Source organism: Leuresthes tenuis, unplaced genomic scaffold (genome assembly GCF_036924035.1).
Source record: "Leuresthes tenuis unplaced genomic scaffold, fLeuTen1.0.hap1 SCAF_16, whole genome shotgun sequence".
Taxonomy (NCBI): domain Eukaryota; kingdom Metazoa; phylum Chordata; class Actinopteri; order Atheriniformes; family Atherinopsidae; genus Leuresthes; species Leuresthes tenuis.
In genome coordinates, this window is record NW_027325370.1 from 11,391,954 (window position 1) to 11,406,900 (window position 14,947).

General features: G+C 37.5%; 2 protein-coding genes across 2 annotated transcripts; both read left to right on the forward strand.

The window, feature by feature from the left end:
- The first annotated feature begins 2,054 nt into the window (after positions 1–2,054).
- LOC140271128 (taste receptor type 1 member 1-like) lies at positions 2,055–6,664 on the forward strand. Its single transcript, XM_072366201.1, has 6 exons — positions 2,055–2,236; positions 2,408–2,705; positions 2,872–3,597; positions 4,697–4,903; positions 5,199–5,319; positions 5,742–6,664. The coding sequence occupies exons 1-6, from the start codon at positions 2,055–2,057 to the stop codon at positions 6,662–6,664; spliced, it is 2,457 nt and encodes an 818-aa protein (XP_072222302.1).
- A 2,625-nt stretch (positions 6,665–9,289) lies between these two features.
- On the forward strand, positions 9,290–13,457 carry LOC140271747 (taste receptor type 1 member 1-like). Its single transcript, XM_072367036.1, has 6 exons — positions 9,290–9,471; positions 9,740–10,037; positions 10,153–10,878; positions 11,708–11,914; positions 12,213–12,333; positions 12,455–13,457. Exons 1-6 carry the CDS (start codon positions 9,290–9,292, stop codon positions 13,375–13,377), a joined length of 2,457 nt encoding a protein of 818 aa, XP_072223137.1. The 3' UTR covers positions 13,378–13,457.
- The last annotated feature ends 1,490 nt before the right edge of the window (positions 13,458–14,947 follow it).

A 14,947-nucleotide genomic window follows, 5' to 3' on the forward strand; every position in this document is an offset into this window, starting at 1 on the left:
AGATGCACCACTAATTAGATTTTCACTGTTTGGTGAGTTTATAGTTTTATAGTCTTTATCATATTATCTCGCATATATCATTGGCAGATGGGTAAGTTTGAGCTTACAATAAATAATGTGAAAAGAGCTCTCCTCCTGCAGCTCTCACCTCTTCAATGTAAGCATGCTACTTAAAACATAGTTGGAGCTGCAGCTGTGAGCTTACAGCTAAACTTTTAGAAACATGGCCACTCATCCCTGCACTCAAAATGCACCATTATGTACAATACAAAACATTTGCATAATTGGGCCATTTAGAGCACACTACAGTTAGCAGCTTATTACACCGGAAGAATAGCAGGCTGTACTCGATGTATCCCAGAAACTGGAAACTTTAGACCTTCTGTAATGTCAGAATTTCTCTGAAATTCCCTAGGCCTAAACCTCTTCTTTAGGGAATGCAGTACAGCTAGTTTTTATCAACGCTGAAATGTTGGTTGTCCCAAAAATACAATAAAATGATGCAGTGATGCAGAAAGAGTTCCAACACGATATAACAAGAGAGATCATATTTTTCCAGTTCTAGCTTCTTTTAATTAGCTACATTTAAAATCCAGGGTAGAAACTGAAACTCCTGTACTCGTAAATAGAGCCCTAATTACCAGATTCAATAGTATTTTAAAGACAGAATAGTCCCATATTTTCTGTTAGGCTGCTGACTTGCTTGTGGTTGTAGTTCACAAGAGCCGGATAAGAAGCAGGGCCTAAAGTTGTCAGGCCCCTCACTTATGAAACCAGATCCCATTTTAGGTCCAGGATGGAGAGACTCTCTACCTTAAACATTAGGCTTTAAACTTTCCTTTTTTATAAAGCTTATACTTATACACTGTATAGATTAAGTTAGTCTAAAAGGACAAAGTGAAATTTTCAAGTTGATTCTCAAAAGAATCGCCACCTTGTCGTGGTGGATGACTTGAGAATCCCCATGATCCTGGGAGCTGTGTTGGGGGGTACAGTTTTAGTCCCTGGTTGGGTCTCCCAAGGCAAATTGGTCTAAGGAGAGGGGTCAAACTAAGAGCAATCCTGAGACCTCAATAAACAAAAGGCAATCAAGGAAAGCTGCCATGCCCAATATAGGGAAACCTGAGGGGGGAGCTTGTGGTGACTGCCTGGTGGCCTAGTCTTGACTCCTGGTGCTTGCCTTGGCTCAGCCCAAAAAAGCCCCTGGACTCACTGTGTGGACGTCACTGGTGGGGACAGAGTCAGAGCTGGTGTGTGAGGTAGAGCTGTGCCAATTAGACATAGTTGCGTAATCCTCACCACAGAAGGTGGGCGCTTTTGAAATATAAGAAATGGTAAAACTGTTATATACCAATGTTAAAATTGCCATTATGATCATGTTAGCCAGCTGGTTTAAACATTTAGTTCAAAGCCCAAGGTGGACACACACTCTATGATTTTTATTTTTTATTTTTGTTATGCCTCATGTCTTTGGAAGAATACATGTGGAAATAAGAGTGTTGCTGAAACATGGTCTTAAAGAAAAGCACTAAAAGCTGCCACATTATATGATGGTAGTAGGCATTATATGATGTTAGTAGGCAACATAAATGACAACCCTGCACCAATGCTAATGGAAAGTTAAATGACAGCTCTGTTGTGATGAAAACAAGTTCCTTTTTTACATTGTTGAATTAGATCTGTAGAATTGTGTGCAGACCTTGGCTTTACATATGAGGTTCGCTACGTCAACATCCCAAATGTGGTACCAAAGGAATGAAATAATGTGAGTTTTCTATTCTAACTAAAGGATAAAATGTATCTATTGCAAAGGCATTAAACATGCTTAATCATGATGACTGTTAAACCCTATGTAAATGGCTGTGTGCGCACAGCAGTAATTTCAATACTTTTGCATACTGATTTGTGAATTCTCTTTCAACCATTTCTTGAGATGTATTTTTTCCCACAAGCATGAAAATGATGAGGCTTTATCATAACTAGTATATCTCAACTTACTAGAGGCAAACGCAAATCCCTCTTAAGTTTATGTCAGGTAAACACTAATTAATAGAATGAAGAATTTTCTTGCTCTTCGATGTCTAGTGGGATCTTTCCTCCATGCCATTACTCACTGCACAGTCCCGGGCTCTGAGTTTCAGCTGGATGGAAATTATCTATTAGGTGGACTTTTTGATATTCACCAGGTCAGTAGACCTTTTTATCAAGACAGACCAGAAGCCATCCATTGCTCAAGGTAAGTCTTATAATAAAAATGTATAGAGAGACAAGTGTGCTATTAGTTCTGTGATGTTAAATCTGACAGTTCGAAAGAAAAAAAGTCACGATATGGAAGTTCCAAAATAAAAGGATATTGAGTTTTCAGGACAAAACTCTTGCATCTCTGTTATCCTTTGTTTTCCTGTAGTGAAACTTTCTTGGGACCAAATTATCGGCGGTTTCAGTTGATGAGATTTTCTGTAGAGGAAATCAATAATTCTACCAACCTGCTGCCAAATGTGACTCTTGGCTATGAGATATTTGACCACTGCACAGATGCACAGAATTTTCCAGGTATTTTCAAGCTAATCTCGGACAATGGCTTGATCCAGCCTTGGTCTCACCCACACAAGAATCTATCTAAAGTTATAGCAGTCGTTGGTCCTTTCACAAGCAATCAGGCCCTGGCTGTGGCCCCAATATTCATGTGGGATCTCATTCCGATGGTAAGTATACCAATATTTTGTTTAACAAGCAATATATGTATCAATATAACACCACATATATCAATTTGTCAGTATTTCTGATTAATATAGTACATTTTAATGATACTCTTGGATGTATCTTGGAACTGGATGTCTATTAGATTGACTTCTCTAATATTCATGACAGGTCAGTTATGGATGTACCTCTTCTGTCTTTTCAAAAAAATTGAAATACCCCGCTTTCCTACGAACAGTGCATCCCAATAAAAACACCCTGGATGTGATTGCTGACATCATATCACACTTCAACTGGCGCTGGGTTGCTTTCCTTAACAGAGATAATGATTTTGGTATTGATGGACTGGAACTGTTCAGGAAAAGGATTATAAACACTGAGATCTGCCTGGCCTACACGAAGAGCCTCAATGAACATACAAATTATTCACAAATTTTCAAGCAAATAGAGTCACATAAAGTTAACGTCATTATTGTTTTTGCTCCAAAAACGTACGCTGAAGCTGTCATTGAATCAGCAATACAACTGAACGTCACAAACAAGGTGTGGATTGCTGACGATGGATGGTCTTTAAACAAAAGGCTCCCAAAGATGAAAGGAATCAGAAATATTGGAACTGTTCTTGGGGTGTCTCAGCCAGTAGTAACAATTCCTGGTTTCAGTGATTTTATCTATTCTACTAAAAGCCAGACACCTTGTGAAGATTTGGAGCAGCAGAAGTTTTGTAATCAGGTTTGCAACTGCAGTAACCTGAGTGCTGATGAAATTCTAGCTTCAGACCCCTCTTTCTCTTTTCCTGTTTACTCTGCTGTGTATGCCATTGCTCATGCCCTACATAACACCTTGAAATGTGGAGCTGGCAGCTGTGCTGACAATATTACAGTGCACCCACACATGGTGAGTTATCAATCTTTGCATTTAAAGTTTGCTTACTTGTGTTTTTCATTTCTTGGATTAAAGACTAGCTTCCTCCCAAAGTAACATAAATTATCTGCATTGCTGACCTTCCTAACAAATGAAAGCACAACAGTTGAGACGTACTTTTCAGAAATTCTGGAAAATATTCAGCAGTAGAGCCATAGACATGCAGAGCCATATCATTCCCACAATAATTGATTTAGTAAAATATTTAACAAAAATGTTATTAGCTACATGGGAATAAGAATAAATTAGGGACAAACTATTACTTAATAATAAAATACTGATCAAATTCTATCAAAAATCAAATGAATAGTTAAAGATTACCTAATGTCAGTTAGATATGAAATAAGTAACAAATGAATTTGGAATTAATTATTAGTTATTCATTATTTTCTCTATCATTCTGAAAGAGACAATATTGTGTATATATTTTGAGTTTTTAGAAAACACATTTTAATATCCTATATTAATGAATCATTGGATAATAACAGATTACTGAACACATGTGAATCAGTGGCGCTGACCTCTGAATAGTCATGAATTAACTCTAAAGTAGCCGGAGAAGAGGCCAATCAACAAGTGTCATACCCAGCTGTTAATGCGTGCTAAATTGTTACTCAATAATAAATTACTCATAGTTATTCTTTTTGTATTTACATTTGTAACTGAGAATATGCAATGATTAACTAATCATTAGGTACTTGACAGACTTTATTACGGTTCATTAGAAAGTAATGGTTCGATGGCAGTAAGTCTCATTAGTTCCTATTTAGTCATCCTGTAACTGAGAAAAATGTGTTACCCTTATTGTTTATGGAGTGCTGTGTGCAAATATTTCACCAGATTTCTATCTATACTTTATTTTCTACTCCTTTTAGCTTTCAAATATTGCCTTGGTAACAAAAATCTAAAATACAGTCTGATTCTATAATAAACCACACTGTAAAACCTTCAAATTGGAGCAAAACTCTGTAGTTTCTTTTATTAACAGTACAGTTTCAATGCTGTTTAACAACCACTTTCATTGAGAATGCACGCTTATAATTGCCCTTTTTAATTTATGTATCCACATCAGGTTCTAGAAGAGCTCAAGAAGTCCAATTTTACACTGTTGAATCAGAGTATTCAATTTAACGAAAATGGTGACCCCAAGTTTGGATCCTATTCTATAGTTTTTTGGAATAGCAGCGGTGATGCAGAGGAAATCGGCTTTTATCATTTTCACCCATCAGTTAATTTCTACATCAACGACAGCAAAATTCAGTGGTACACTAATGGAGAAGTAAGTTTGTTCGTCTTAAGTTCAAAGATAAAGGACAAATCTAGTCTGGGTTTTAGATGTGTGTGATGTTTATTCCATATATGTTATAACATGTTTTGTTTTTAGTTTTTGTTAATGTGTTCAAAGTTTTCATTCTTTACTATGAGTGTTGACATGCTTTTATCCAAAACCCATGAACATCTTACGAATAGTTTCTGATCCTGGTGTCGACTAACATGATTCGGCTTTTCTCCCCTGTATGCCCTCACCCTGTCACTGTTCTTGTCACTTCACTTCCACTCTGTTTGTTGCTCAGGTGCCGACTGCATTATGTTCCCCTGAATGTCCTGAAGGATATGCAAAAAAGCAAACTGGAATCCATGAATGCTGCTTCAGTTGTGAAATGTGTCCAAGTGACACATATGTCAACAACACAGGTAAACAATTATGCAAGTGGGGATAAAGATGAAGCTAAAGCAGGGCTGGCACTCTTGATTTGATATGATGTGACTCTTGCAACCCTTTTATCCAAGGTTTAGAGGGACAAATATCCAAAAAGATACACACTTCATTTCCAGCTTGAAATCTGGATTTATAAAGGAGTACACAGTCTCATCATTAAACCATGAAGATCCAACATAATTTGGTCCCTAGTATCTATAGAATATTTTATTGCAGATTTAGACTCTTTTAAACATGTTGCATTATTTTTGTTTAATTTTCCTCCAATACTAAAATAAAAAAAAACTTCAGTTTAACAAAGTTAATCTTAAAGGAGCATTTATTATGAATGGTCTAATTTTTTTCCAGAAGTTATATCAAATTACTGTCTGCTTCTCTGTCTGTTGGTGTAAAACAGAGGATCCCTACAACTGCATCAGCTGTGAGGACACAGAGTGGTCTAAAGAGGGGAGTACATCATGCAGTCTGCGGCTGGTGGAGTACATACCATTCACAGACACTGTTGCTATAGTGATCATGGTCGGAGCCTGTGTCTTTGTAGCTCTCTCTCTGGCTATGTCTGTTCTCTTCGCCATCAACTACAACACACCTGTTGTCAAATCTGCAGGAGGACCAATGTGCTTCCTAATTCTAGGCTGCCTGAGTCTGTGTAGTATCAGTGTGTTCTTTTACTTTGGCGTGCCCACAACTGCCTCTTGTGTTTTGAGATTCTTACCATTTCTTTTGTTCTATACTGTTTGTTTGGCATGTTTTGCTGTGCGCTCTTTTCAGATTGTTTGCATCTTCAAAATGGCTGCCAAGTTCCCCAAGCTCCACAGCCTCTGGATGAAATATAACGGCCAGCAACTGCTCATCTTTTTGGCATTCGTCGCTCAGGCTCTCTTAATTATAATTAGCTACTGTTTTGAACCTCCAAGTCCTTACAGGAACACTTTAATCTACCAAGACAGAATCATTCTTGGTTGTAACTTTAATCTTGTAGAAAGTTCTGTTGTTTTACCTATATTATTGTGCTCTCTCTGCTTTATTTTCTCCTACATGGGAAAAGACCTCCCAAAAAATTACAATGAGGCCAAAACAATAACTTTCTGTCTCCTCCTGCTGATCCTCACCTGGATCATCTTTGTCACTGAATATATGCTATACCAAGGGAAGTACGTCTACACCTTTAACGCTCTGGCTGTACTCTCCAGTCTCTACTCTTTTTTGTTGTGGTATTTCCTCCCAAAATGCTACATCATCATTTTTCAACCCCACAAAAATACACAGCAATACTTCCAAGGTCTCATTCAGAGTTATACTAAAACAATCAGCCAGTAGCTGCCTCATAATGTGTGTTGCTGTAAACAGAGAGTTGGTGAGTTATAGACAATGTAATCAAAAGCTCAGGAAATATTCAGCTTTTTGGTAAATATGTTCATTTTCTAACTTGATTTAGAAGATATGATGAGGATGGGATGAAGACGGGATCCTCTGACAAATTTTGCAACTAGATATTGCCTTTTTTTTTACACTTGTGTTATCAAAGGAATTACATATATAAAATCAGTAGATAAGCTTCCAAAGAACATGCAATCTTTACCATTTTAATAGCTACCAGCTGTAGCCTCATATTAAACTACTAAATAATCCAAAGACCCAAAGTTAAAAAAAAAAATCAGTTATAGATTTCTGTACTTAGCTATGTCAAAATGTGCTTGTAATGTTGTTGCCAGATTGAATAAAGCATGTAAACACCACTGTACAAAATGGTTGATGTGGATACTTTCAGACCTTAATTAGTTATTTACAGCCTCATAACATAAAATATCACAAAGTTAATAGGCTTCATCGTTGAATTATGGAAGGGTTTATGTGTTTGGCCCTTACAATAAATGATAATCTCACCACATGAATGCAACATTTTGTTGCGATACTGTCTTCATACTTTAGTAACCACCAGAAAACATACAGCAGTTGTTTACTTCTGCAGTCCAGTACTCCACTTTTGTAAGTGTGACACTCATGACAGATAATTCTTGTACCCAGTATCTAAGCATACTCAAGTTTTTTTGTTCACTTAGAAAGGATGTGTAGATCCATTTAACCAGGTAACTAAACTATCTAAATAAAAAATATACCCTACAAAAATTAACATTCAAAGCAAAGTATCTTAGTAATTAGTATATTCCCTTCTTTTCATAGAGAATCTAAGTTTCCTCAACTCTCAACACTTAAATTTCTGGAGTAATACTATCACTACAAATGTTCTTAAAGTTATCATGTGAGTGACCGTGCACGTTTATTTGTTTCTATCAGGTTTTACACCTTTATTCTCACACAGAGCTTGAAATATATGTCTACTTGTATATGTAAGTTCTATATATTATGTTTAACTGCAGTTTTTGTCAGTTTGCTTCTGTATCTGTCTGGAACTGTAATGAATTTTCCTAAAATCATTGTGTTAGAAGTGTATAGTGTAAGATTTAGATGAATAAACAAAAGGAAAAGAAAACCATATACAGGAAGTGAGATTTAAGTCATTCATATTTTTAGATAAAAATACAAATTGTTGCAAGTTTTCTGACAAGCAGGAAACTCTGGAGTACTTTGCTCACATACATTTTAGTATAATCAGTCTTTTAAATAGGATATACAGTAAGAAAATCAAACCACCTCAGCTGACTACTTTCAATGAGGAGGAACAGCTGCTCTGATCTCCCTTGAGATGGTCAAGCTCCTCAGCCTCTCTCTAACGTTGAACCCAGCAACCCATCAAGGAAACTCATTTCAGCCTTATATATCTCCAGCCTCATTCTTTCAGCCTCTACCCAAATGTTGTGACCATAGGTGTGAGTTGAAATTAACATGGATCAAATCTTAAGCTTCAATCGGTCAGAGCCTCCTCTCCAAGTCCCTTGGGTACACTTTCTCAGAGAAGTTGGTCCCCCTTCTTAAAAATGGTAAGCCCCATCCTAGTCTGCCACTCCAAGGGTATCTTCCCAAACTTCCATTTGACACTGAAGAGGCATATCAGCCAAGACAGCCCCACAACATCTTTCCGAGTCATTGGATGGTTTGCCAGAACATCTTTGAGGCCAACCAGAAGTCCTTCTCAATGCCTACGCTAAATTCCTCCCACGCCAAAGTTTTAGCTTCCGCAACCACTCAAGCCATTTTAGCCACTATTTACCAGTAAGCTGCTGTACAACTAAGCCCAAAAGGCCTCCTTTTTCAGCTAGACGGCTCCCCTCAACATTGGCATCCCCCAAAGAGACTTCCAGTTACCGCCACAAGAGACACCAACAACCTTGTGGCCACAGCTCCTCTAAGCTTCATCCGGAATGGTGGTCCTGAACATGATCAAATCAAAATCTATGTCCCCAACCTCCTTCGCTAGGTGAGAAAAATTCTCCCAGAAGTGTGATTTAAAGATCTCACGAACAGGGACCAGGGGTTCCCAGTGTATGCTCTCTACCCATCAAAATTTAAATTAGTTCAGAAGAATCTTGTTGCTCTTTGTGATGCCAACACAACACGTCAAGGGAGACGAGTACATATTGTAGGGTTGAAATAAAAAGTTATAGTTGGTTATGTATTTCTGATCAGGACAGCTACTTCAACAATCCCAAATGTGGTACCAAAGGGAAGCCATCTCTAAGTGTTGTGTAGAAAGCATCCCATGGAGTGAGATATAGGGGTTTTTCTATTCTAGCCAAAGGAGAAAATGTATTCATGATCACAGTTACATAATCATGACAATTGTTAAACCCTGTGTAAGTTACCATGTGTCTGCACAACATCAATTTCAATACCTTTTGCATACTGATTTGTGAATTTTCCTTCAACCATTTCTTAATGTTTTTTTTTTTCCCACGGGCATGGAAATGATGAGGCTCCCTTAACTTACTTAAAGCAGAGGCAAATCCCTTTAGACTTTACATCAGGGAAACATAAATCCCAAGAATGAAGCGCTTTCTTATTCCTCTGTGTCTACTGGGGTCTTTCCTACATGTCATTACTCACTGCACTGTCCCAGGTTCAGAGTTTCAGCTGGATGGAAATTATCTAATTGGTGGACTTTTTGATATTCACCACGTCAGTAGACCTTTTTATCAAGACAGACCAGAAGCCATCTACTGCTCCAGGTAAGTCATGTAATAAAAATAGAAAAATGTTCCTGCATGAAGTAGAGATCAATGTGCAGAGCCTTGTGGAAAAGTTATTTCAAGATGTTTCCACAGATTTACAGTCAAAAGATAAGCCCATTTCCCCACAACCCATGAATGGTGCAAGATGTATGATATTAAATCTGACTGTTTAGAAAATCTTTTTTATTGTACTGAAGTTCCAAAATGGGTGTTGAGCTGTCAGGACAAAACTCTTGCATCTCTGTTATCCTTTATGTTCCTGTAGTGAAACACTCATACAACCAAACTATCGGAGATTTCAGTTGATGAGATTTTCTGTAGAGGAAATCAATAATTCCACCAACCTGCTGCCAAATGTGTCTCTTGGTTATGAGATATTTGACCACTGCTCAGACACAAAGAGTTTTCCAGGTGTTTTCAAATTAATCTCAGTCAATGGCTTGATCCAGCCTTGGTCTCACCCACACAAGAATCTATCTAAAGTCATAGCAGTTGTCGGTCCTGTAGTAAGCACTCATGCCATGACTGTAGCCCGACTATTCACAGGAGATCTCATTCCTATGGTAAGTTTGGCAATCATTTCTTGTCTTTTCTTTTCTTTTCAAGTATTCTACCAATTGTATCAACATATCAGTATTCCTTGTTAATACATATTAACTTATCTAATATTCCTGGCAGGTCAGTTATGGGTCTTCTGCCTCTGCCCTTTCAAAAAAAAGTATATACCCTTCATTCTTACAAACAGCACATCCCAATAAAGACACCCTGGATGTGATTGCTGACATCATATCGCACTTCAACTGGCGCTGGGTTGCTTTCCTTAACAGTGATAATAATTTTGGCATTGATGGACTGGAACTGTTCAGGAAAAGGATTATAAACACTGAGATCTGCCTGGCCTACACAATGGACCTCAATGGAAATACAAATTATTCTCAAATGTTCAAGCAAATAGAGTCACAGAAAGTTAACGTCATTATTGTTTTTGCTCCAAAAACGTACGCTGAAGCTGTCATTGAATCAGCAATACAATTGAACGTCACAAACAAGGTGTGGATAGCACATGAAGGATGGTCTTTAAACAAAAGGCTCCCAAAGATGAAAGGAATCAGAAATATTGGAACTGTTCTTGGGGTGTCTCAGCCAGTAGTAACAATTCCTGGTTTCAGTGATTTTATCTATTCTACTAAAAACCAGACACCTTGTGAAGATTTGGAGCAGCAGAAGTTTTGTAATCAGGTTTGCAACTGCAGTAACCTGAGTGCTGATGAAATTCTAGCTTCAGACCCCTCTTTCTCTTTTCCTGTTTACTCTGCTGTGTATGCCATTGCTCATGCCCTACATAACACCTTGAAATGTGGAGCTGGCAGCTGTGCTGACAATATTACAGTGCACCCACACATGGTGAGTTATCAATCTTTGCATTTAAAGTTTGCTTACTTGTGTTTTTCATTTCTTGGATTAAAGACTAGCTTCCTCCCAAAGTAACATAAATGATCTGCATTGCTGACCTTCCTAACAAATGAAAGCACAACAGTTGAGACGTACTTTTCAGAAATTCTGGAAAATATTCACCAGTATAGCCATAGACACGAAGAGCCATATCATTCCCACAATAATTGATTTAGTAAAATATTTAACAAAAATGTTATTAGCTACATGGGAATAAGAATAAATTAGGGACAAACTATTACTTAATAATAAAATACTGATCAAATTCTATCAAAAATCAAATGAATAGTTGAAGATTACCTAATGTCAGTTAAATTGTTACTCAATAATAAATTATTCATAGTGATTATTTTTGTATTTACATTTGTAACTGAGAATATGCAATGATTAACTAATCATTAGGTACTTAACAGACTTTTTACGGTTCATTACAAAGTAATGGTTCGATGGCAGTAAGTCTCATTAGTTTCTATTTAGTCATCCTGTAACTGAGCAAAATGTGTTACCCTTACTATTTATGGAGTGCTGTGTGCAAATATTTCACCAGATTTCTATCTATACTTCATTTTCTACTCTGTTTAGCTTTCAAATATTGCCTTGGTAACAAAAATCTAAAATACAGTCTATGATTCTATGATAAACCATACTGTAAAACCTTTAAAGAGGAGCAACGCTCTGCAATTGATCTTATTAACAGTACAGTTTCAATGCTGTTTAACCACCACTTTCATTGAGAATGCACGCTTATAATTGCCCTTTTTAATTTATGTATCCACATCAGGTTCTAGAAGAGCTCAAGAAGTCCAATTTTACACTGTTGAATCAGAGTATTCAATTTAATGAAAATGGTGACCCCAAGTTTGGATCCTATTCTATAGTTTTTTGGAATAGCACCGGTGATGCAGAAGAAATCGGCTTTTATCATTTTCACCCATCAGTTAATTTCTACATCAACGACAGCAAAATTCAGTGGTACACTAATGGAGAAGTAAGTTTGTTCGTCTTAAGTTGTACAGAGATAAAGGACAAATCTAGTCTGGGTTTTACATATGTGTGATGTTTATTCCATATATGTTATAACATGTTTTGTTTTTAGTTTTTGTTAATGTGTTCAAAGTTTTCATTCTTTACTATGAGTGTTGACATGCTTTTATCCAAAACCCATGAACATCTTACGAATAGTTTCTGATCCTGGTGTCGACTAACATGATTCGGCTTTTCTCCCCTGTATGCCCTCACCTTGTCACTGTTCTTGTCACTTCACTTCCACTCTGTTTGTTGCTCAGGTGCCGACTGCATTATGTTCCCCTGAATGTCCTGAAGGATATGCAAAAAAGCAAACTGGAATCCATGAATGCTGCTTCAGTTGTGAAATGTGTCCAAGTGACACATATGTCAACAACACAGGTAAACAATTATGCATGTGGAGATAAAGATGAAGTACATAAGTTTATTATGAATGGCCTTATATTTTTCCAGAAGTTAAATCAAATTACTATGTGCTTCTCTGTCTGTTGGTGTAAAACAGATGATCCCTACAACTGCATCAGCTGTAAGGACACAGAGTGGTCTAAAGAGGGGAGTACATCATGCAGTCTGCGGCTGGTGGAGTACATACCATTCACAGACACTGTTGCTATAGTGATCATGGTCGGAGCCTGTGTCTTTGTAGCTCTCTCTCTGGCCATGTCTGTTCTCTTCGCCATCAACTACAACACACCTGTTGTCAAATCTGCAGGAGGACCAATGTGCTTCCTAATTCTAGGCTGCCTGAGTCTGTGTAGTATCAGTGTGTTCTTTTACTTTGGCGTGCCCACAACTGCCTCTTGTGTTTTAAGATTCTTACCATTTCTTTTGTTCTATACTGTTTGTTTGGCATGTTTTGCTGTGCGCTCTTTTCAGATTGTTTGCATCTTCAAAATGGCTGCCAGGTTCCCCAAGCTCCACAGCCTGTGGATGAAATATAACGGCCAGCAGCTGCTCATCGCTTTGGCATTCGTCGCTCAGGCTCTCTTAATTATAATTAGCTACTGTTTTGAACCTCCAAGTCCTTACAGGAACACTTTAATCTACCAAGACAGAATCATTCTTGGTTGTAACTTTAATCTTGTAGAAAGTTCTGTCGTTTTACCTATATTATTGTGCTCTCTCTGCTTTATTTTCTCCTACATGGGAAAAGACCTCCCAAAAAATTACAATGAGGCCAAAACAATAACTTTCTGTCTCCTCCTGCTGATCCTCACCTGGATCATCTTTGTCACTGAGTATATGCTATACCAAGGGAAGTACGTCTACACCTTTAACGCTCTGGCTGTACTCTCCAGTCTCTACTCTTTTTTGTTGTGGTATTTCCTCCCAAAATGTTACATCATCATTTTTCAACCCCACAAAAATACACAGCAATACTTCCAAGGTCTCATTCAGAGTTATACTAAAACAATCAGCCAGTAGCTGCCTCATAATGTGTGTTGCTGTAAACAGAGAGTTGGTGAGTTATAGACAATGTAATCAAAAGCTCAGGAAATATTCAGCTTTTGCGGGAATATGTTAATTCATTTTCTAACTTGAGTTTTACGCTTGTGTTATCAAAGGAATTACATAAATAACTTGAATGAATATTTTCCAAGGCACATTTAATCTTTCTCATTTTAAGAGCAACCAGCTGTAGCCTCATATTAAAGTAAGAGATAAGGATCCAGGATCCGAATTAATTCATATTTAATAGTACATATCTGTACTTAGCTTTGTCAAAATTTAAGAAACATTTTAACACGAGTAGAGAGGTGTGCTTATAATGTTGTTCTCATATTGATTAAAGCCTGTAAGCACTGCACAAAATGGCTGATGTGAATCATTTCAGACCTTGACTGATTATCATTTACCATCTCATGCCATAAAAGAGCACGTCATGTCAATCAATTCATGAGCCTTCATCGGTGAAGTATGAAGGGTTCATGTGTTTGTCTCTTACTGTCATTGATGATCCCACCACATGATGGCAAAATTTTGCTCCAATACTGTTTTCATACTTCACACTTACTATTGTGATATATGGTTAAGTTTAGCCAAATAAAGAATAATGAACTAAACAATGTAGGAAAACTGGATAGATGAAGCTGTTACCAAGGCAAATTAACCATAACCAGTTTCAAGTGCAGAAGTTTCAAGTCACTGCCTTGCACAGTACGGCCACTAGATATGGCACCAAGGCTAAACTTCTAGAAACATTTAACATGGTCAATCTACAATGCTTTCAAAATCAATTGTTTAACCATCGAATACAACACAATTACATATAAATTAGGGCAATAAAGGAGAACACTTCTACTTCCAGTCGGACATGCTTGACTCTCCTGTTGTGTTGCGGGTCAAATGGATCCATTTTAAAGTTTAAAAAAAAGTATTTTTTCAGCATGAACCTTTATCTGCCTGGCTTAACCTCTTGGGAGGTTAAAGAGGTCAGAAGTGTTGAATAATATTTGTTTCTTTGCAACTGTGAGATACATTTAATCCCAATCACAAACACACACACAAAACTGCCTGCAGAAAACATAATAAAGAGTGCCAGGGCCCACTATGATGACAGTGACTTTTGAGCTGGTCATGCCCAACTCAATACAGAAAATCATTCTCCGAAGGACTAATCCAGACGGAAGGTGTGTTTTGTGGGGCAAGTGGAAGGAGCTGGATAAGATATATTTAAATGCATATTTGGGGTTCCTCATCCTGACAGTTGTCTATCAGTCAAAGGACGAATAATCAACAGCCAGTCTATGGGATGCAGAGACAGGCAGAGCTACATTTAATGTCACAATGTCTCTGGAGTAATCCGATTTGATAATCAAGAGACAAGGGCTGTCAGACAGGAGAGAGACAAGCTCACAGCTATTAAAACAGTGTGTGGTATAGTGGATTGAACAATTTCCACTACTCTATAACACAGGCCCTAATGTCACAGTGGATGAAATATATATGCCTTCCAAATCAGCTAAATACGGCATAAGAATCTGAGCAGCATGTG

Bases quoted from the DNA above. Each gene is read 5' to 3' on its own strand.
- LOC140271128 (XM_072366201.1), top strand. From the start codon at position 2,055: ATGAAGAATTTTCTTGCTCTTCGATGTCTAGTGGGATCTTTCCTCCAT. The intron at 3,598-4,696 runs GTGAGTTATCAA...TATCCACATCAG, and splicing joins TTACAGTGCACCCACACATG to GTTCTAGAAGAGCTCAAGAA. The intron at 5,320-5,741 runs GTAAACAATTAT...GGTGTAAAACAG, and splicing joins CACATATGTCAACAACACAG to AGGATCCCTACAACTGCATC.
- LOC140271747 (XM_072367036.1), top strand. From the start codon at position 9,290: ATGAAGCGCTTTCTTATTCCTCTGTGTCTACTGGGGTCTTTCCTACAT. The intron at 10,038-10,152 runs GTAAGTTTGGCA...TATTCCTGGCAG, and splicing joins CAGGAGATCTCATTCCTATG to GTCAGTTATGGGTCTTCTGC. The intron at 12,334-12,454 runs GTAAACAATTAT...GGTGTAAAACAG, and splicing joins CACATATGTCAACAACACAG to ATGATCCCTACAACTGCATC.